At 48.0% G+C, this 21,236-nt stretch overlaps 6 protein-coding genes and 1 long non-coding RNA gene across 11 annotated transcripts; 3 read left to right on the top strand and 4 right to left on the bottom strand.

Annotated features, from left to right (window-relative positions):
* Positions 1 to 1,824: 1,824 nt before the first annotated feature.
* On the bottom strand, positions 1,825 to 3,345 carry LOC117897927 (argininosuccinate synthase). The gene is made up of 3 exons (XM_034807012.1): positions 3,115 to 3,345; positions 2,815 to 3,060; positions 1,825 to 2,708 (listed from the first exon to the last, which is right to left on the bottom strand). The coding sequence occupies exons 1-3, from the start codon at positions 3,283 to 3,285 to the stop codon at positions 1,866 to 1,868; spliced, it is 1,260 nt and encodes a 419-aa protein (XP_034662903.1). The 5' UTR covers positions 3,286 to 3,345; the 3' UTR covers positions 1,825 to 1,865.
* Positions 3,346 to 4,170: 825 nt separating this feature from the next.
* On the bottom strand, positions 4,171 to 4,898 carry LOC117896824. The gene is made up of 3 exons (XR_004649051.1): positions 4,770 to 4,898; positions 4,420 to 4,710; positions 4,171 to 4,347 (listed from the first exon to the last, which is right to left on the bottom strand). It is a non-coding gene; the product is annotated as an uncharacterized LOC117896824 (long non-coding RNA).
* LOC117896823 lies at positions 4,419 to 5,084 on the top strand. Its single transcript, XM_034805332.1, has 2 exons — positions 4,419 to 4,535; positions 4,599 to 5,084. Exons 1-2 carry the CDS (start codon positions 4,447 to 4,449, stop codon positions 4,912 to 4,914), a joined length of 405 nt encoding a protein of 134 aa, XP_034661223.1. The 5' UTR covers positions 4,419 to 4,446; the 3' UTR covers positions 4,915 to 5,084.
* A 736-nt stretch (positions 5,085 to 5,820) lies between these two features.
* On the top strand, positions 5,821 to 15,320 carry LOC117898627 (transcription initiation factor TFIID subunit 1). 5 transcript variants are annotated; one of them, XM_034808183.1, is made up of 16 exons: positions 5,822 to 6,091; positions 6,144 to 6,454; positions 6,508 to 6,666; positions 6,740 to 6,948; positions 7,012 to 7,658; positions 7,727 to 8,107; positions 8,167 to 8,887; positions 8,947 to 9,219; positions 9,281 to 9,502; positions 9,559 to 11,416; positions 11,481 to 11,623; positions 11,688 to 12,015; positions 12,835 to 12,933; positions 13,593 to 13,781; positions 13,961 to 14,050; positions 14,186 to 15,319. In XM_034808183.1, the coding sequence occupies exons 1-16, from the start codon at positions 5,907 to 5,909 to the stop codon at positions 14,956 to 14,958; spliced, it is 6,588 nt and encodes a 2,195-aa protein (XP_034664074.1). In that variant the 5' UTR covers positions 5,822 to 5,906; the 3' UTR covers positions 14,959 to 15,319. The 5 variants fall into 5 exon arrangements, with proteins under 5 accessions (XP_034664076.1, XP_034664074.1, XP_034664075.1 ...); XM_034808185.1 differs by lacking the exon at positions 12,835 to 12,933 and having other exon boundaries at positions 5,821 to 6,091; positions 14,186 to 15,320; XM_034808184.1 differs by lacking the exon at positions 13,961 to 14,050.
* Positions 15,321 to 15,529: 209 nt separating this feature from the next.
* On the bottom strand, positions 15,530 to 16,336 carry LOC117898639 (probable peptidyl-tRNA hydrolase 2). The gene is made up of 2 exons (XM_034808202.1): positions 16,072 to 16,336; positions 15,530 to 16,005 (listed from the first exon to the last, which is right to left on the bottom strand). The coding sequence occupies exons 1-2, from the start codon at positions 16,243 to 16,245 to the stop codon at positions 15,634 to 15,636; spliced, it is 546 nt and encodes a 181-aa protein (XP_034664093.1). The 5' UTR covers positions 16,246 to 16,336; the 3' UTR covers positions 15,530 to 15,633.
* A 2,603-nt stretch (positions 16,337 to 18,939) lies between these two features.
* On the top strand, positions 18,940 to 19,867 carry LOC117898638 (signal peptidase complex catalytic subunit SEC11A). Its single transcript, XM_034808201.1, has 4 exons — positions 18,940 to 19,123; positions 19,203 to 19,462; positions 19,536 to 19,713; positions 19,789 to 19,867. The coding sequence occupies exons 1-4, from the start codon at positions 19,055 to 19,057 to the stop codon at positions 19,837 to 19,839; spliced, it is 558 nt and encodes a 185-aa protein (XP_034664092.1). The 5' UTR covers positions 18,940 to 19,054; the 3' UTR covers positions 19,840 to 19,867.
* Positions 19,868 to 20,033: 166 nt separating this feature from the next.
* LOC117898637 (methylated-DNA--protein-cysteine methyltransferase) lies at positions 20,034 to 20,713 on the bottom strand. The gene has a single exon (XM_034808200.1). It carries the CDS (start codon positions 20,657 to 20,659, stop codon positions 20,081 to 20,083), a length of 579 nt encoding a protein of 192 aa, XP_034664091.1. The 5' UTR covers positions 20,660 to 20,713; the 3' UTR covers positions 20,034 to 20,080.
* Positions 20,714 to 21,236: the final 523 nt, after the last annotated feature.

Raw genomic sequence — 21,236 nt, 5'->3', positions numbered from 1 at the left:
TGTACGTTTTATTGAAGTTGATAAATTGAATCAAAGGTTAACTTTGTGAAAAGTGTAAAATATGATTAACAAGAGAGGGAGAGAGAGAGAGCAGAAGCGGCTTAAAGCGAGCAAATAAATGGGTGCTAATTTCCCCAAGATACTTACTAAGATGCACAACGTTCTACAAGCATCTCCCAGATTAATGCAATGTTTCTTGTTTGAGCAAATTGATTTAGTCAAAAATGTACACAAAAACTCTCCAGATACATAGCTCCAGAGGAGGCAACAAAACAGAAACAGAAATTCCCTATAATTGCAAAAATAGCATTCCTCTATAGCTCTTACTCTTTCTCCAGCTCCATCTCTTTCACCACACCCATTTCTATCTCTTTTCAGCTTACATGCTCTTGGCTGAATGCTGTCAGAGGGAGGGGAGCTGGCAAGAACAACCAGAAATTTATGGGGCAGCCTGGAACTTGGAACCAGCTCGGGGCACGCCCAATACACTTCAGCAAACATAAATTTATTTATGAGCATGTGTCCGTCCTCTCCCTTTCTCCCTCACACACACACACGCACCCCCTCATCTAGGGTAGATATACCCCACCACCCTGGATCCCCTAGAGTAGAAGTCCCCACCATTGCTTCTGCTCGCCTCACTTCCGCCAAAAAGCTTACAAATTGTTTGAGGGCGAATTTTAATTATTCCTCATTGTTTTGATAGGAACGCGTGCTGTTCGTTCCCTCGTCCACTCCTCCAGCAGCCTGCATCATGGGAATGGGGTTCCGACCTTTGAGCTCTTTCATTTGGACTTAGCAGGAGGTTCTGGGCGGAGACTCCTCTTTCGAAAACTGTGAAGGAAGTGAAGGCTGAACTGTCTCTGAGGCGGCTGCTTTGGCTTGGACCTTTGCCATTCATTTCTTATGCTTGAGAACTTATTGGTTGTGGTGCTTTCGGTTAGTTCCAAACTTGGAGAGTTTCTGTGTATGTTTTAAGCTTGGAAATGTATTGCATTTGGAAATGTGGGGCAAACAGACATCATTTTGATCGAAAAGACACGAAATAAAAGTGATAGAGTGAATTCCACCTTAATTTTCATCCATTTCAGCTGTGCCATAAGTTTTGCACGTGTTTTTTTCTTACCTAAAAACTTTTCCTCACTTCGGTAGCTGTCAAATCTCTGCCGAAAATTCCCAGAGCATGGAATTGCTATGAGTTTCATCATCAATTGTTGTCGATGGGTAAACAGAAGCTGCAGAACCCACACCCACCCCGACAGACAGTCGAACAGACAGACAGAGAGACACATAAATATCTAACGAGTCAGAAATACAATCCACAGCTGATGTTTCCGTCTCTGGTGTTGTTTCTGTTTGCTGGATTTGTGTATGTTTGTTGTAATAATATTAGTTTTTGCATTTATGTACAGAAGGAGGAAGCATCTTTTGTTCTGGCTCGTCTTTTGCCGGACCAGAGCTGAGCAACACCGGAAGTAAGATTAATGCAATTGGGAAATCCCACATAGAGCAGTTGCTCTCACTGTTTGCTCCCCGGTCCGAGAGAGAACCAGCTTGTGGGGATGGCACTCAAATATGGCAATGATATATGTACATTTATTTGTGTGCGAGTATTTCATTAGATTTCTATATACATATACATATGTACATATTTCCGAACCCATACAAGTGTCTCGTCGAACTGCAGATTTATTAAACAAACACACGAATGATTCCATTGATTGCCATGGAAATAATGTACATAACTAGCTACACAGACAGTCATGGATATGAATATGTGCAAGGAAACACATAGAATAGAGTCTGCTAAGATTTAAGACAGAGTTTTTGGTGCGAGCGGTCAGAAAAGCTCAGATTTTGCACATTTATTTCGTTTGCTTGGCCACTTCGTAGGGTCCAAAGGCACGCACATGCTCCCGTATCCTCACGGCATTGATCGCAATGAAACCACCCGCATCCTGTGGCACATATCCCCCGTGCACGTCCATAGATACGAGCTGCTCGTTGTACAGCGCACCGTCTGCCTCAGAGGCCTTGCGGGCAATGGCGCGGCAATAGCCGGGCGCCAGCTCCATGGTTACCTGGCCGCAGACCCGCTGCTCGGCCAGCGCAATGCAGCGCTGGGCATAGATGGCCTCGGGACTGAGCCAGAATCCATTGTACACATAGTCGCTCATGCGATCGCGCAGAACTTGCTTGGTGCGGAGCACTTCGCGGTCCAGCGTGAACACCTCCAGATCCTGGTGGGCCGTGTAGAGGATGGTGCCGCCCGGGGTCTCGTAGACGCCACGGGACTTGAGACCCACATAGCGATTCTCGACAATGTCGATGCGCCCGATGCCATAGGAGCCGCCCACATCATTGAGGAACTTCAGCATCTCCAGGGGTGTGCGATAGACGCACTTGTTGGCTGGGTCCTCGACACGGGTGGGCAGACCGTGCTCAAAATGGATCACAACTCGGACAGGCTCCCGTGGGGCATTCACCAATGGATCGACGGTCATCTCGTAGAGGCTGGCCGGTGCCACAGTATTGGGATTCTCCAGAACCCCAGACTCGTAGCTAATGTGCAGGATATTGGCGTCGGTGCTCCAGGGAGTGGACGGCTTGGCGCTCACCTCGATGCCATTCGCCTGGGCATACACTATGAGATCCTGGCGCCCCTGAAAGCGACGGCAGAACGCCTCGTCGCGCCAGGGAGCGATGATCTGAGAGTTGGGAAAGCATTAATAACGTGAGGTGCAAAGATAACTGGAATAGGCATTGATTAGATTGATTGATTAGCTTATCAACCTGCCCTGCTGTTAGGCCCACCTTCAGATCCGGCTTGAGTGCATATGCGCAGAGCTCAAAGCGCACCTGATCGTTGCCCTTGCCGGTGGCACCGTGGGCCAGGTACTTGGCATCGTACTGCCGCGCCACCTCCATCAGGGCCACGCTGATGCAGGGCCGGGCCAGCGAGGTGCCCAGCAGATAGCGTTCCTCGTAGATGAGGCCCATCTGTATGGCCGGCCAGATGTAGTCCTCCACGAATGACTGCTTTGCATCGACCACGATAACCTGTGGGTCAGGGAATCAGTTAAAGATGTGTCCCCCATCCCTGGGCTATCTCACCTTTTTGGCACCGATCTTGAGAGCTTTCTTTTCGGCCGCCGCAAAGTCCTCTTTCTGGCCAACATCGGCCAGGACACAGATGACGTCGTACTGCTTGTCCAGCAGCCATTTGAGGATGCAACTGGTGTCCAGTCCGCCGGAATAGGCCAAGATAACCGTTTCTCCTGTCATGTTCGCGCTTATTTCTGCTCCCACTTGTGCCAGTCTACAACGGCAAGGCAATACTGAACTACATGGTGCTTCTACCGGCCTCCTTAAGGTGATGTCTCTAATCGGAACACACCTTATCAGCTGCCACGGGCGATTCTCTCTTTAGTTGTTCGCTGAAATAAAAGGCATGTTTGTGGTAGGCGATAACAACTAATCTTAAAGCAGCTTCAAACAAAATCTAAGTCATTTCAAGAGGCAACGGCAACCCAAGCCACAAAATGTAAACAAACAGCCAGAGTCACATCCAATGGTATTTTTCGAGTAATCGTTTGAAATGCAGAAAACAGATTCGTAGCTGTTTCTCAGGTTATGTGTGTAAGCTTCTATAATTTATAAAACAATGCATCTATTATATTCCGCAATAAATATATGTATTTGTATGAACATATATGTATGTATGTATATCGTACAAATTCTACATACGGTTTAGTATTTTCATAAACTTTGCGTTTACTTTGGTCACACCAAACAAACCTCAGCAGATCTTTTACGATTTCTTCAAGTATTTTGCAGCCTTTGCCACTTCCTGGGAAAACGCATTAATAGACTAAATTATTATCATTATTAGTACCTTTTCTAATTATTAATTATACTATTTATAATGTTTCAGCTAACGCCGATATGCCCTGGTATCTGCTGTACCCATACAAGTCCAGACACTCTTGGTCGACAACAAAGGTTTACTTGAAATGGTGTTTGATCAAATGCAACCGAATTAAATTAATTACGCTGGCCATAATTTGGCGACCTTACCTATTCCTATCCTATCCCTATCCCTATCTCAAATGCAACTACTCGTATTAGATTTAAAAGAAATAGCAAATATTCACAATAAAATTGATTAACAAATGAGATTTCATTTGATTTAATTACTCTTGACCTCCGCATCGTATTAATTATTGAGGCTGTCAGTCTGAGAGGCAACCGCCTTCGCGGCCTTCCATGTCGGGAAGGATGCGCCATTGACCCACAGCGGTCACGACTGGCTGACCATGGTCCGATTGATAATTCAATTAATCTATGCTAAATCATTTGCATACATTATAATCTAATTAGTGTGCTGCGGCGGCCGGGTATAAAAGGACCACGGCTCACCCGGTGTTGGAGAGGAGATAACTGAAAATGCAGAACCACGTGCAGTTCCGTCTGGTCAGACTTCTGCTACAGACATCTGTGCTGCTATTCGTCATCTGGCACCACTGCCGGGCCATGTAAGTTGGCCGCACATCGTTGGTGGTATATTTTATGATACTTTTGATGATCTCTTCTTGCAGGGACCTTGAGAAGGTCCATCCGTGCCGAGAGGGCAGCGACGACATCACGCAATGTCCCAAAAGTTTCTTCACTCTGAAGCGGGACAACTGCTTGGAGCGGCACTTTTGCTATCTGCAGGTGAACGAGACTTGCTTTGGCCAGGAGGAGAGCAGGTGTGCGCCAGGACTTACCTGTTCGTGCAACAAGTGCATGAACTGCAACATCCACTATTGCGCCCTGGAACTCTGCACTCTGCACGAGTTTAAGAAGCGCCTGCCGAACCGCTTGCTGCCCTGGTTCAGGCCCCGCTGGCTGGAACTCGCCGCCGACAAGTAATCCCAAAATGTTGAAACAACCGCCGCTGAACCCCTGGACCAATCTCTTTAGTCTCCTCATATGTTTATCAAAGTGTATTTAACAATTTGCAGCTGTAAGAAGTTAACATATTAATCGCAAATAAATGACATGAACACAGTCGAAATTTGGACAAGTAGGCCGAGAATTTACACAATATGCCGTATCGACTGTTAATATTTTTTTTTTTTTGATATTGATAATCGCTACTGCGAAATTGGTTGGTCGCAGAGATGAGTCCGCATTGACCAGGTACTTCAGTTTTGTGTTGAATATTATAAAAAAGTTACCGAAAATTTTGAACTCAAAAAAGAGTTGTTTGCCGAACGAACACTAGAAATGTGTTAATATTTTAGTCTCCGCTCAGAGTTCCATGAAATAACACTAGAACACTATGAAAATAATACAAACATCTCTGTGGTTCAAAACCTCTGTAAACAAAAACGCTTCAATGCGATTGCGGGACCGTAATCCAAGCAAGCTGATTGTTATTTGCTTTTGAAGCTGACAATTCATGAGGAGCCTTGGCGAAGCCTGTGAAAACAAATTGATAATAAAATAAATTAACTATTTTGGTTGTTAATTGTTGTTTTCTAGCAATATTGATTCAAAAGTTCCTCGAACATGTTTTCTGCAGCACGAGTGCTGCATTGTCGCCCAAACACACAAAGGTAAGGCATTTCGGGCATTAATTGCTAGCCTGAAATGTTTGCCTCCCTCTCCCTCTCTCACTCTCGCTCAATCTCTTGCTTACACAAAAACAGCTATAACCAATTAATTGCAATATGATTGTGTGTTGCTTGTTTCTGCAAGTCGCGGACCACACCTTTTATTTACATACCTTTGTTTTGCCTATCGGTCGCGGCACGAGGCGTTTTGGTATATTTTAGTGCTTCTTTACAACTAAAACCCAAATGTGTGCAATTGTGTGGAAAAAACATATTTAACAAATAGAAAACACTCAAACCATTTAAATGGACACTTTATCCGACAATAGTGACGATGAGGGGTCCATTGGCAATGGTGGGGGTGATTTCGGCATGGATCTAACCGGTATTCTCTTCGGTAACATTGACTCCGATGGCAGGCTGCTCGCGGACGACGAGAGGGGGAACGGCTTCGATGCGGAGCTGCGTGAAAATCTTGGATCGCTGTCGAAGTATGTCTTGTTGCCACTATATTTATGAAATTTAGCTAATGCTTGGCTTCAGGATGGGTCTCAATTCGTTGCTGAACGAGGTGATTGACACCAAAGATGCCGAAGCCTCGTCCGACGACGATGAGGATGAGAAGGAGCCCACGTCCGACTCCGCCACCTCTGGCCTGAGTGTCTTCGATGCGTTGAAGGCTAGCGTGAAAAAGGAGGAGACCGACGATGGCACCGTCACAGCTCAGGACGATGCAATTGACTACTCGGACATAACCGAACTGTCCGAGGACTGTCCACGCACGCCCCCAGAGCAGGAGTCATACGATGACCTAGAAGATGCCATACCGGCATCCAAGGTTGAGACAAAGCCAAGTGAGTGATCTTCAAGTGTGTATTATGTGTGTCACTGTGCTCCATTCATACAGCCAAGGATGACAAGGAACTGATGCCGCCACCGAGTACGCCTCTGGGGCGAGCATCTGGTAGCAGCGGGCCTGAAGAGGTCCCCGCCAAAGCACCAAGCCCCGACGGCGGCGGCGGCTCGTCATCCAGTAGTGAGGCCAAAGCCAGTGGGGACCCCAAGGGTAAGCGCAAAGATTTGAATATCTGTTGAGAGTGGATTATGGACCGTGGTGTCCCTTTGGGTGTTCTTTAAAGACGACAGCAGACTGGACACCCCCTTGGCCGATATCCTGCCCTCCAAGTACCAGAATGTGGACGTCCGGGTACTCTTTCCCGACTTTCGCAAAAACAAAGTCCTGCGATTTTCACGGCTCTTCGGTCCGGGGAAGCCAACAAGCATGCCGCAAATCTGGCGCCATGTCCGCAGGCGGCGAAGGAAACGGAATCAGTCGAGAGATCAAAAGGTACTTGTGTCCATCCTCAGTGCAAGTTGTTCATTCAAACAAATATCTCTCGCTTGCAATTAGACGACGAACACTGGTGGCTCCGACTCGCCGAGCGACACAGAGGAGCCTCGCCATCGCGGCTTCAATTTGTTCTTTGGCCAAGAGCCCACGCCTGCGGCTTGCATGTCCGACGATGAGGAGAAGCTGCTCAGCGACCTCAATCGCGTGGATGTGCGGCAGGAGGGGCCCGAGAACGGCGAGAACAGCGACCAAAAGCCCAAGGTGGCCGATTGGCGCTTCGGACCGGCACAGATCTGGTACGATATGCTCGAGGTGCCCGAATCGGGCGATGGTTTCAATTACGGCTTCAAGATGAAGTCCACCACCAACAACCAGTCCAAGGACACTGTCGTTCCCGAAGAGCCAGCCGCCAGCAGCAGGCCAGAGGCAAGTGGCGGCGACAGCGAGAAGGCCACCCTAGCGGAAGATGCCTTCCTGATGGTCTCCCAGATGCACTGGGAGGACGATGTCGTCTGGGACGGCAACGACATCAAGGCCAAGGTGATGCAAAAGCTAAACTCCAAGACGAATGCTGCTGGATGGTTGCCCTCCAGCGGTTCCCGCACAGCAGGCGCCTTCAGTCAGCCGGGCAAGCCGGCAATGCCAGTGGGCGGCAGTGGCAGCTCCAAGCAAGGCTCTTCGGCCGCCAGCAAGAAGGCACAACAGAAGTGAGTGAATCTTGCAGCGAAACAGAGAACAAATAATTGAAATTTTCATCATTTTAAAATGTTATCAGTGCGCAGAACAAACCCACCGAAGTGCCCGACGATACGTGGTACAGTCTGTTCCCCGTGGAGAACGAGGAGCTGATCTATCAGAAGTGGGAGGATGAGATCATTTGGGATGCGCAGCAGATGACCAAGGTGCCGAAGCCGAAGGTTCTTACGCTGGATCCCAACGATGAGAACATTATATTGGGCATACCCGACGACATTGATCCCTCGAAGATCAACAAGAGCATTGGGCCGCCGCCTAAGATCAAGATACCGCATCCGCATGTCAAGAAGTCGAAGATTCTGCTGGGCAAGGCGGGCGTCATCAATGTACTGGCCGAGGATGCTCCACCGCCGCCACCCAAGAGCCCAGATCGGGATCCCTTCAACATTTCAAATGACACGTGAGCATGCACAGCAGTTGGAATCCATGAATAATACTTGATTAATGATTGTCCCCCAGTTACTACGCACCCAAGACGGAGCCTTCAACGCTACGCATGAAAGTGGGCGGCGGCAATCTCATCCAGCACTCGACGCCAGTGGTGGAGCTGCGCGCTCCCTTTGTGCCCACGCATATGGGGCCGATGAAGCTGCGCTCCTTCCATCGGCCGCCGCTGAAGAAGTACTCGCACGGGCCGCTGGCCCAGGAGTCGCACCAGAACGTCTACTCCCTGCTGAAGCACATCGTGAAGAAGGCCAAGCAGCGGGAGGTTGAGCGGATAGCCTCTGGCGGTGGTGATGTCTTCTTCATGCGCAATCCAGAGGATCTGAGCGGCAAGGATGGGGACATTGTGCTCGCCGAGTTCTGCGAGGAGCATCCGCCGCTGATGAATCAAGTGGGAATGTGCTCTAAGATCAAGAACTACTACAAACGCAAGGCGGAAAAGGACAGCGGACCGCAGGACTATGTGTATGGTGAGGTGGCCTTTGCCCACACCAGTCCCTTCCTCGGCATCCTCCATCCGGGGCAGTGCATCCAGGCGCTGGAGAATAACATGTACCGTGCGCCCATCTACCCGCACAAGATGGCTCACAATGACTTCCTCATCATTCGCACCAGAAACAACTACTGGATAAGGGCCGTCACGGCCATTTTCACTGTCGGACAGGAGTGTCCACTGTACGAGGTGCCGGGACCCAATTCGAAGCGAGCCAACAACTTTACGCGTGACTTCCTGCAGGTATGGATTCCAAGCTGCCTTTGAGTACTCCTCTCTGACCAGTTCTCCCTTCCCGCCAGGTGTTTATCTATCGCTTGTTTTGGAAGAGTCGCGATCAGCCCCGGCGCATACGCATGGACGACATTAAGCGCGCCTTTCCCGCCCACTCGGAGAGCAGCATTCGGAAGCGTCTGAAGCAGTGCGCGGATTTCAAGCGCACGGGCATGGACTCCAATTGGTGGGTGATCAAGCCCGAGTTTCGTCTGCCCTCCGAGGAGGAGATACGCGCCATGGTCTCCCCGGAGCAGTGTTGTGCCTACTTCAGCATGATTGCCGCCGAACAGCGTCTAAAGGTAGGACATTCCACTCCTTCCAAAGATTCGTAGCCACTCATTTTCCACCTCGATTTAAAAGGATGCTGGCTATGGGGAGAAATTCCTGTTTGCGCCCCAAGAGGATGACGACGAGGAGGCTCAACTGAAGCTGGACGATGAGGTGAAGGTTGCCCCCTGGAACACCACGCGTGCCTACATCCAGGCCATGCGGGGCAAGTGCCTGCTGCAGCTGAGCGGCCCCGCAGATCCCACGGGATGCGGTGAAGGCTTCTCCTACGTGCGAGTGCCCAACAAGCCAACAGTAAGGACTACTGTCCATAGTCCAGCAAGCATTTAGTAATCTGTTGTCCCACATAGCAAACGAAAGAGGAACAGGAGTCGCAGCCAAAGCGCTCGGTAACGGGCACTGATGCGGATCTGCGTCGCCTGCCGCTGCAAAGGGCCAAGGAGCTGCTGCGCAAGTTCAAGGTGCCCGAGGAGGAGATCAAGAAGCTATCCCGTTGGGAGGTCATCGATGTGGTGCGCACCCTGTCCACGGAGAAGGCCAAGGCCGGAGAGGAGGGCATGGACAAGTTCTCGCGTGGCAATCGATTCTCCATCGCGGAGCACCAGGAGCGCTACAAGGAGGAGTGCCAGCGCATCTTCGATCTGCAGAATCGCGTGCTCGCCAGCTCTGAGATACTGTCCACCGATGAGGCCGAGTCCTCTGCCTCCGAGGAGTCCGATTTGGAGGAGCTGGGCAAGAACCTGGAGAACATGCTGTCCAACAAGAAGACCTCAACGCAGCTCTCGCTCGAGCGGGAGGAGCAGGAGCGACAGGAGCTGCTGCGGCAGCTCGACGAGGAGCATGGCGATGGGGCCAGCAGGGCCAAGGCCAAGGAGGATGCCTCAAATCAGCCCCTGGCCAACCAGAATCAGGGCCGCATTCTCAAGATCACGCGCACGTTCAAGGGCCTTGACGGCAAGGAGTACACTCGCGTGGAGACGGTACGCCGGCAGCCCGTCATTGACGCATACATCAAGATTCGCACCACCAAGGACGAGCAGTTTATCAAGCAATTCGCAACGCTGGACGAGCAGCAGAAGGAGGAGATGAAGCGCGAGAAGCGGCGCATCCAGGAGCAGCTGCGTCGCATCAAGCGCAACCAGGAGCGGGAGCGCCTCGCACAGTTGGCCCAAAACCAGAAACTGCAGCCCGGCGGCATGCCCACCTCGCTGGGCGATCCCAAGAGCTCTGGCGGTCATGCGCACAAGGAACGCGATCATGGCTACAAGGAGGTTAGTCCCTCGCGCAAGAAGTTCAAGCTGAAGCCAGACCTCAAACTGAAGTGCGGCGCCTGCGGCCAGGTGGGGCATATGCGCACCAACAAGGCCTGTCCGCTGTACACGGGCATGCAGAGCAGCCTCTCCCAGTCGAATCCCTCGCTGGCCGACGACCTGGACGAGCAGAGCGAGCGGGAAACCAACATGGATGATGACGATCTGGTTAATGTGGACGGCACCAAGGTGACGCTCAGCAGCAAGGTGCTGCGGCGTCATGGCGAGGAGAGCAAGCGGCGCAGCGGCATGGGCTTGAGCCTCAAGATGTCACGCGACGGCAAGAAGAAGCGGCGCCTGGGCAGCGACCCCCACTGCGACTATCTGCAGCGGCACAACAAGACCGCCAATCGACGGCGCACCGATCCTGTGGTGGTGCTCTCATCTATACTGGAACTGATCCTCAACGAGCTGCGCACCATGCCGGACGTGTCTCCGTTCCTGTTTCCCGTCAACTCGAAGAAAGTGCCGGACTACTACCAGGTGGTCACGAAGCCCATGGACCTGCAGACCATGCGGGAGTACATCAGGCAGCGTCGCTACACCAGTCGCCAGATGTTCCTCGAGGATCTCAAGCAGATTGTGGACAATTCGGCGCTATATAATGGCGCCCATAGCGCCTACACCGTGGCCGCCCAGCGCATGTTCGAGAGCTGCTACGGACTGTTCCAGCAGCGCGAGGAGAAGCTGATGCGCGTGGAGAAGGCCATCAATCCGCTGTTGGGAGATGACGATCAGGTGGCCCTGTCGTATATCTTTGAGAAGCTGCACGCACAGGTGAAGCTCCTCAACGATGCGTGGCCCTTCCTGAAGCCCGTCAACAAGAAGAATGTGAGGGACTACTACCAAGTGATCAAGCGACCAATGGATCTGGAGTGCATGCAAAAGATTATCGACGGTAAGTAGAGGCTCTTTCCTTAGCTTCTGTTTGTAGTTTCTTTACTTTCCTCTTTTTTTTGCAGGACATGGCTATCACAGTCGGGAGGAGTATATGGCAGACATTGAGCTGATGCATGCCAACTCCTTGCAGTACAATGGCCCCGAGCATCGCTTCACCAGAAACTCCACCAACATACGGGCCTACGCACGCTCACAACTGGAAGAGGTACATCCATACATCCACCATGGAGACCCTATATTTGTAAGACATCTTCTAATTTGTCGTTTAGTTGGCGGCCACTTGCATCCCTCTCGAGGAGAACATTGCCAAGACCCGAGAGCTGGCCATGGAGAATGCACCCGAGCTGGACGAGGCATGGGGCAATGATGATTACGATTTGGCGCGTGGCAGCCGTGGCAGTTCGCCCGGGGACGAGTACATCGATGTGGAGAGTAATGTGGGCGCCACCACAGCAGCCTCCATACACCGCAGCATGGGCTCCGATGGCCATATGTCGCATCATGCGATGCCAGCCCGCAAGCTGCCACGTCCGGCCGTGGGCGAGGTGAAACGTGGCCGGGGCAGGCCACGCAAGAGGCACCAACCCATGGAGGAGGGTAAGTCCCAGCCCTGCTACGATCTCTGCCACAATATTTATGCATACGAACAGACACATACTCTCCTATCTACATACATAATTACTCTTATCTCTCTCTGGTCTACTGTGAAACTCTATTGGTAACGATCTCACGCTTTCCTCTTTCCACATCAATATGAATATGATATAAATCTACATACTATATGCAACAAAGTGTATCCCAGGATTCCCGATCCCAGATCCCCCGATTATGGTTATGGTCACCCCTCCGCCATCCACAGATGTGATCTGTTGAGCCTGCTTGTACTAATACCCCAACCCCAACTTGACTTTAATCCACACTCGAAATCATTGAACTCCATTGAAAGTTGTTCCCATTTCCTATATTCAGCTATTCAGAGGTAGATTGTAGATAGCGCATATCATTAGAGCACTGCATGATACTTTACCATCAACTAAATTCCATTTCAGACCAAGTAAAAATATCATATTTTAGGTATTCTTGATAGGAACTTGAATTGCTTTCCATCAACTATTGTAATCTGTTAAAGTGTTTAAATAATTTTAAGATTTTAATCTTTTGCTTGAATCAATCAAACAATTCTTTGGCTTTTCCAATCAACGCTTCTCAGAGTAAGGCAGCTGCAAAATAGATCGAAAACCCAAATTTCTTGCTTTTGATTTCCTTTTTCAATCTGAGAGCTCTGTGTTTCCTCCTTCTACTCGTATTACATGTAATTGTGTGCATCAAAAGATGCTCCTCACCCTCTTGATAAGTACTGTTGCCACCAAAACACATGCCACAACTGCAAAAATACTTTTACTGTACTTTTTCTAGTCAAAGCCCAGAATCCGGTTAAGCGTGGTCGGGGGCGTCCGAGGAAGGGTAGTCTTACATCAAACAAGAGTCAGGCGCAAGCTTACTTCCTGGATGAAGGTAAGCCTCAAACTACAGACTAACGGATTACAGACAAACCTCACCAAAACACCCCCCCACACACACACATACACACCATGTGTTTTTTTTTTGTTAATTAATTTACACACGAATTCAAAATTGATTTGCCAAAAAATACCTGCCTAACATCTAACACAACGCTTTTCATCTCATTTAGTTTTCGGTTAATTTTGGTTTTGCCTGTTTCTAGCTTCATTTGCATTTTTGGTTAACTAATCCTTGAGGCCTCGAGTTTATCTTTAACATTTTGCATGATATCCTCCAGAGTTACAATATCCAAATTACTTTTCACTTAACTTGAAATTATTTATTAAATTGTTTATGGTGCAGCACACTTTAGATTTGTATCCTTGCAGAGGTTATGAGCAACGCAGAAGAGTAATTATTTCCGAGATACAATCAAATCTAACGAAGGGAAGTGACCCCTCTCTTTCGCTTTATTTGCATACATTTATATGTACAAATCCTTTAGAAAGAATCGAAAGAAATTCATATACAACCTTGCTCCAATAAGATAAAGACAGTCACTAAAGAAACAATTTCTGCAAGGATATATATAGCTTTGGTCACTCCGAAGATTACGTTCTCCCGTGTTCACTTGTTCAATTATTCACTAACGATTTGACACTCTCCCGCAGACCTGAATTTCTCCACAGACGAGGAGGATGATGAGGAGGAGGACTTCCAGGAGGTGTCCGAGGATGAGAACAATGCGGCAAGCATACTGGATCAGGGCGAACGTCTACAGGCGCCTGCCGATGGCATGGACTACATCGATCCGAAGAACATTAAGACGGAGATCGACATCGAGGAGCAGCAGCTTGCAGGTGGGTGGAGAGCCAGTCGAGCGCTGGTCGTATCTGTCTTTGAATCTGTCTCTGTTTCAAGTTGATGATTGATTACTAATCGAAAAACTTCCTTCGAACTTTGACTTTGTCTGGATTCTGTTTCTGTTTCCGTCTCCGTTTTACATTTCTATCCGTCCACTTGCCACTATCCGCCGCAGAGGAGCCGTGCGGCGAGGATGACAGCCAGCAGGCGGCGGAAGCAATGGTGCAGTTGAGTGGCCTTGGCTTCTACGCTCAACAGCAGCAAGGTCTCTATTATCCCCACAACCCACACCACATATCAATGTTGTCCTGTCCCTTCGATATCTTCCTTAAGCTCCGCTTGCTCTTGTCCCCCAATCGTATGCGACCGGCAATTGATTGTGTTTCTGCATGTCTTCCAGATGAATCCATGGATGTGGATCCCAACTACGATCCCTCTGATTTTCTGGCCATGCACAAGCCACGCCAACCCATGGGAGAGCCCACCACCGCCCGGAGCGCCTTCGCGGACTTCATGGCAAACGCCCAGGACGACAATGGACAGTACAATCCACCGGAGGCCAGCACAAGTGCCGCTGCAGCAGCTGCGGCTGCGGCTCACGAGGATGAGTCTGTGGTGTTGCAAATGCCACCGGCCAGCACCCTCAACAACGGCATGGGCATTGAGGAAGATTTGGACGTGTCGGACAGTGACGAGGAGGACGATGGTCGCAGGCGCATCAAGAACGAAGTGTTTGACGACAACGAGAATGATATGCACCAGTCGCAGGCCTCGCATCACTCTCAGCCCTACCACGTGGATGCCTCGAACGAGCCCGTGCTCGACTACCAGCAACAGCAGCCAATGGGCTTTACAAGCTCCCAACAGGCAATGGGCTTTTCTGGCGCCCAGCAGGCAATGAACTTTATGGGCTCTCAGCAGCCAATGGACTTTACGGGCGCCCAACAGCATATGGACTTTACGGGCACCCAGCAGCAGCAGCAACAACATATGGACTTCCCGGTCGTCCAGCAGCCAATGGACTTTCCGAACGCCCAGCAACCCATGGACTTTCCGGCAGCCCAACAACCAATGGAATTTCCAGCGCCCCAGCCGGGACTAGAGCAACAGCAAAATCAGCAGCCACAGCAGCCACTAGTGCAGGGGGATAATGATTATGCCTGGACATTCTAGGGATGATATGGACAGCCCCAAAGAGGGGGCGCAACTATCGTTAAGTGAAATATTTTTTATATTCTTCCTTTTTCGGATCAGAAGGGGATCTTTAAACAGCTGAAATTGTTTAAAATCGAGATTCCTTTTAAGGCTTTGCACTGTCAGCTGATGATCATTTCATGCTCTATTGAAATTTAATTTTTTTGCAATATTATGTGTGATCTGAAGGCCCTGGCCTGAACGATTTGTCAATCATCTTTGTTTTCAATTGTGTTTTCTGTCATCCGATTATGGATTAAGCCGATCTTTGTACATTTAAGAATAACCAACACACAGGGACACGAGTCGTGTTGCTGGAAGATTAATATAAATATAAAATGAATTAAAAGTCATTAAACTCGCGAGCATTGCAAACGGAAGCCGCATTACCGATCATTTAATAAGTAAATATTAATTTTATTCCTAGATTCCTTGCATTTCACAGTCGTCAGCGTCATCGTGTCGTCGTAATGGAGGAGGCGCTTACCATACCCCCCATTGTCGCCATCACGCACCCCACACGCCCTGACCCATATTGCTTTTTGAGTTGTTTTTTTTGTTTGAGGTGCGCGTACATAAGTGTGTGGTGTGGTGTGGTGTGGTGTAGTGTGTTCTCTATGGCCTGCGAGTATTCCAATGCGATGGTGCGGCTCTCTACAAGAGCTTCAGGTGCCCAGTGACACGATCGATATCGGCTGCCGCAGCTGGGCCCACGGCCAGCACGGTCTTGGAGTTGGGCTCGATCTGGGTGCGACCAGCGTCGCGTATAAGGCACGTGTTCAGCTGCTGTCGTTCTGCAGCCTTCTTGATGGCCATCAGTTCTGCCTCGCTCTCCACGCGCACGGCGATTTTGGCACAACCGCAGTTCTCCCAGGCGCGCAACAGACGCGGTATCCGCGTCACCGCGTTCTGGTAGGCGCCCACCGCTCCGTGGCCACATTGGGCGGCAATCTTGCCCTTGCCCATCTTCAGGTCGTTCCGCACGACCAGAACCATTTTGAAGTTCTCGTTGATGCCGCCATAGTTCTGCAAATGCACTGATAATTAGCACCCGACTGCAAAGGAGGAGTTGAAGTAGGTCAGTTGGCTCACCCTGTCGGACACAGCAGCTTCCTGCGTGGTCGTGCTGCCGGTCGCAGCCGCTGCTCCTTCGTCCGTCTCCTTGGACTCGCCACGCTTGATGGCGTAGCGGTAGCCCACGAAAAAGGATATCATCACAGCCATTCCATTGATGATTTGGGAAGTGTCCAGCAGTTTATCACCCATTTTGCTTTGTATCTCAGGCAGACTTTGTTAGAATTTATTTCGCAAAAAAACGCAAAGTGTGGCGCTCACCAGCGTGATTATCGATAAGATATACCACAAAACCCTCTGAAATATGCCGAAATATACCTTTAATTTAAAAAATATACTGTAAATATACCGTAAAGCTTAAATTATTTTCCTCGATTTTGCCTTTTTTTATAATATTAGCAGCTAGTGTGGACTCTCAGATTTAAAACAGTAATTTTACTTGTATCATCATTCAATTCTTCACAAGATTGGCAGATTATCATGACTTGTCTTTATTAGATTGATTGCAAAATAAGGTTACAACCAAAGGTCAACCAACACAAAAAGCATATAACATTACGTGAGTGGGAATGGATTTCTACGTATTTGACAATTTGTTGCTTGTCAACCGGTAGGTATAGTATAGTATGGGCATTTGGATACCCTATTTTCCAGAAAATTACCGCTATATTCAAAACATGTCTTTGATCAAAATATTCAATACATAAATGAAGCTTACTGATGGTGACTTTTTGAGTTGATTTAATTTTTTTTAATATATTTTTAAATACTTGTTATTGTTACTCTACTAAACGCATGAAAACCAAGAAGATGGAATGCAAATGTGATAATGAATTTTCGGGTTTATAATAAAAAGGTACCACTTGTTTAATTCTAAGACTGTAAGTGTCCAAATAATAGTTGTGAAAGTGATGAGGTGCGGCACTACTATTTCATTGAACACAACTGTGTGTGTATGTACATACATATATGTATACGCCGGAAACTTTTCCTTCCGTGTGTTACGTTTTTCTACCACAAATACTCGAAGAGTTAATCGAGTTCCGGGTAAACAAATCCTAACCACAAACCATACAGGTATACTGTATACAGTATCCTGTATACTTGTTGGGATTTGACATCTGTATACAGTATACTGTATGGTTAGTGCTTACGCACTATTACTGTATACAGTATACTGTATGGTTAGTCCTTACGCACTATTACTGTATACAGTATACTGTATGGTTAGTGCTTATGCGCAGTTGGCATTTGTCATCGCTGACTTCTGTTACTGTACCTAAAAGCATACATACATACACACATGCATATGTACACATGTACATACATGCATTTTTAACTGCCAAAAATAATTTAAATTATCTAACCACTTTAACCATTTTATATACATAGATATTAACGGACAACATTTAAACTTTCGCTGAAATCTGATTGTGAATTGGGCGCCGTATTTTTTTAGTTTTCCTCCAAATGCAATGTTTGTGACTGTCCCATTCGACGTCAGAGAAAACAAATATGTACATATGTATGTATGTATCTACAAATGAATAATAGTTTATTGAATACATTTTCGACAACTGCCATTACGGTGGCAATCAACTTCAGATCTTCGGCCGGTAGGTTGGCCAAAGTTTCCAGCGCCTGAACAACCTTAATGACTGTTTCGGACCCGGACCCGTCCCCGGCTATGGCATTCCCTTCAGCAGGCACGCTGGCTGCCTCACGCCGGATTTGGGCGCCAAAGTTGTGGTCTCCGTGGTTAGGGGGGGCCAAAGTTGTGGTCTCCGCGGTTAGGGGCGCCAACGTTGTGGTCTTCGCGGTTCTGGGAGCCAACGTTGTGGTCTCGGCGATTAGCAGATCCCCCGTTGCACGCCCAATGATTGGCGGCCGGGGCGCATTCAGCGGACCTACGGCTAACAGCCCCAATGTTGGCGGACCGGTTGCAAGCCTCCACTGACCGTGCTCGTTGTAAGGCTAACCGCGCTCGCTGTAAGGCTTACGCGCTTGCACCCTCTTCGCGATATGCGGATTATCTGCAATTACTGAGATGCTAAGTATCTTTATCGCAATTTTCACTTACTAATCACTGACATCTTCCTTTGAAGGTCTCATCGTTGTTCTTCATTGCTTGTGGTTTGTGGCGTTGGCCTTCGTTTGGTTTGGTTTTACTTGTCGTTGGCGCGTCTTTCCAAAATGGTGTCTATATACCTTATTTGCATGTGTGTGGGTGTCAAGCAGTAGAAAAGTACCTCACAATCCCGACGCAGTTAGGCCGGGCTTGCCCATCACTAATGCGCCTGATAGGTTCACATACAAATTGCGCTACAATTCAAATTGCTTCAGTTATGTTATTTCTTATGGTGTGCTAAAAATTTTTCTATTTAATTAGACAAATATAGAGAATGCAAGAAAAGGTCTGTAAAGTTTTGCTCTTCAATTTCATGTGTGTTTTATCAAATGAATCTTTAATCAACATTTTATCTCTTAATAATTCCGTTAAATTTTTGGCTATTCTGCTCTATTTCTGGAAAAAACTGAGTGAGATAGTTGAGTGAAGTTTTGAGTCAAATAAATATGTTATTGGTATGAAGAAAATGTGTAGTTTTCATGTAGTTACTCTGTAATATAAAAGTAAATTTGTTCATCCCTTCTTTGTTAAAACATTCAAATTGATAATACAGTATTCCATAAATTAGGGATGAAGAGGATTATATGATGAATCGTATAAAATTTAAGTTTTAGCGCTGACAATCCTAACTAGCTGTTAATATTAAATGGAATATCAAAATCGAGGAAAAGCATATAGGATATACGGTATATTTACGATATATTTAGAAAATGAAAAGGTATATTTTAGTATATTTTTCTGCGGTCACACTGGATCGAACACCATACGTGTAATTCTGCCTTCGTCGACGTAGCATTTTTAAAACCCGATCGAAATCGCATTTAGCTAGATTAATTTAAGTAAATACAAACCACAAACCATACAGTCGCAACCATGGGCGTCGCAAGCATGCTGCAAATCGATGAAATGCTGGGCGATTTCAACAGAATGAACAAGCGTCAGGTGAGAGGAGAGCCGCCGCCTTGTCCGGCGACTGTGGCATTGTTGAAAGTGGCATTGTTAACAACGATGCTTCTTGCAGTCCCTGTATCAGGTGCTGAGCTTCGCCATGATCGTCTCGTCGGCCCTGATGATCTGGAAAGGCCTGATGGTGGCCACCGGCAGCGAATCGCCCATTGTGGTGGTGCTCAGTGGCAGCATGGAGCCGGCGTTTCATCGTGGGGACCTGCTCTTCCTCACCAACTACAAGGAGGACCCTGTGCGCGTCGGCGAGATCGTTGTGTTCAAGGTAGAGGGCAGAGACATTCCAATAGTGCATCGCGTGATCAAGCTGCATGAGAAGTAAGTTGTTCAGGCGAGCAGCCACTCCAGGCTTTTGCTACTTTTACTGATGCCAGCTTACTGATGTTTGCAGAGAGGATGGCAGCGTCAAGTTCCTGACCAAGGGTGACAACAACAATGTGGACGACCGAGGCCTGTACGCGCCCAACCAGCTCTGGCTGACCAAAAAGGACATTGTGGGCAGGGCCAGGGGCTTCCTGCCCTACGTGGGCATCATCACCATCTTCATGAACGAGTATCCCAAGGTTAAAGTGAGTGATTGCCTAACAAACCCATCGCCCAAGCGCCCCTTGCTGATCCATCTCTCTCGTTTTCTTCTCTTACAGTGGGCCATTCTCTCAATACTGGCAATATTCGTGCTGCTGCATCGAGAGTAGAGGAGGCGCGTTTATTTATAGGTACAATGTATAAGTAGGATCTGCGCCCAGAATGTGCACAATCTCAATTTCGAGCCTGTTTTGCATTTTTTCATTTGATCAATCCCGCAACGATTTGTCCTTTCCACGGCCCCCCAAACAAAGTCGCCACAAAAGCGAAACAAAACACGTTGTCCGGAGTGTCCGGAGCTGAATTTCAATAAAAAATATAACGATTTTTAATTATGTTTGTAATAACAATTTATTTTGTAGCCTGCTCGAAGCTGAGCAGTTCCTGCTTGAGCCTGCCGCCCCAATGGTACTTGGAGTCTCCATTCTTGGACACAATGCGGTGGCAGGGTATGAGAATAGCCACCTCATTGCGGCCCACTGCACTGGCCAAGGAGCGCACTACCTCGGGGCGACCCATCTGCGTAGCCAGCTGCATGTATGTGTACGTCTGACCACTCTTCACATCCAGCAGGGCAGACCAGACTGCAGTCTCAAACGTCGTTCCAAGGATGGCAACGTCAATCACACATTCCTCGACGTCCTTGCCGCCAGAAAAGAGTTTGTCGCTCCACTTCTGTATGATTGCACTCTCCTTCACCATTTTCGCACCGTGCGAACGTTGAATTGCCTCGCCGAGCGTGTCCTCGTCGTTCTCCATGACGAAATACAGCAGACAAATTGCGTCTTGGGCTTCGCTCTGAACATCGTCCAAGGAAACCACTCCCATTAGCATGCGGCCAAACTTGGTGTCTACGAAGCCATAGCTGATCTGGCGTGGCCTCCTCGACATCATGGTCAAGCGGATCTTTAAATTCTCGGAAAACCACATTTTTTTCCTATTCGAATTAATAGAGAAAAGGCCGGCTTGCAGTGTGAACGCGGAATTATCGATAAGATATACCGCACAGCCCCAAAATATATACCAAAATATACCTATATCACAAAACGTTACGTGAGTGGGAATGGAATGTGTTGTATTTGACAATTTATTGCCTGTAAACCTGTTCTACGGTATGTGCCCCATTTTAATTAACTAATATTAAAATTTCGTTTTAGAGCTGCCTCTCCAACAACAATTCTCAAAAATATGCTGAAATACACCTTTTTTCAAAAATTGCGATACTTTTGTGCGATATTTTGAAAGCGCAATTAGAGCGCGCAATCAAATCTAAATTTATGTTTTATTTGCTGCTGCTGGGTTAGTAGTAGACAAAATATCAAAACATTTTCATATTATCAATGAATGCAATTTTTTGTTAGTTGATGACTAATATTCGATGTAGCCCAAATGGGTATAACCAGAAATGTATTTACCATTTTCTTTTGCTGCCAACTTTTTTTTGTAGCAATCCATAATGTGGCCTTAAAATCGTATCTATCATCCATATGCAAAACTACTTTGGTCA

Source organism: Drosophila subobscura, chromosome O (assembly GCF_008121235.1).
Source record: "Drosophila subobscura isolate 14011-0131.10 chromosome O, UCBerk_Dsub_1.0, whole genome shotgun sequence".
NCBI lineage: Eukaryota > Metazoa > Arthropoda > Insecta > Diptera > Drosophilidae > Drosophila > Drosophila subobscura.
The sequence above is the reverse complement of the archived record's forward strand: the minus strand, read 5'-3'. Positions and strand labels throughout refer to the sequence as shown.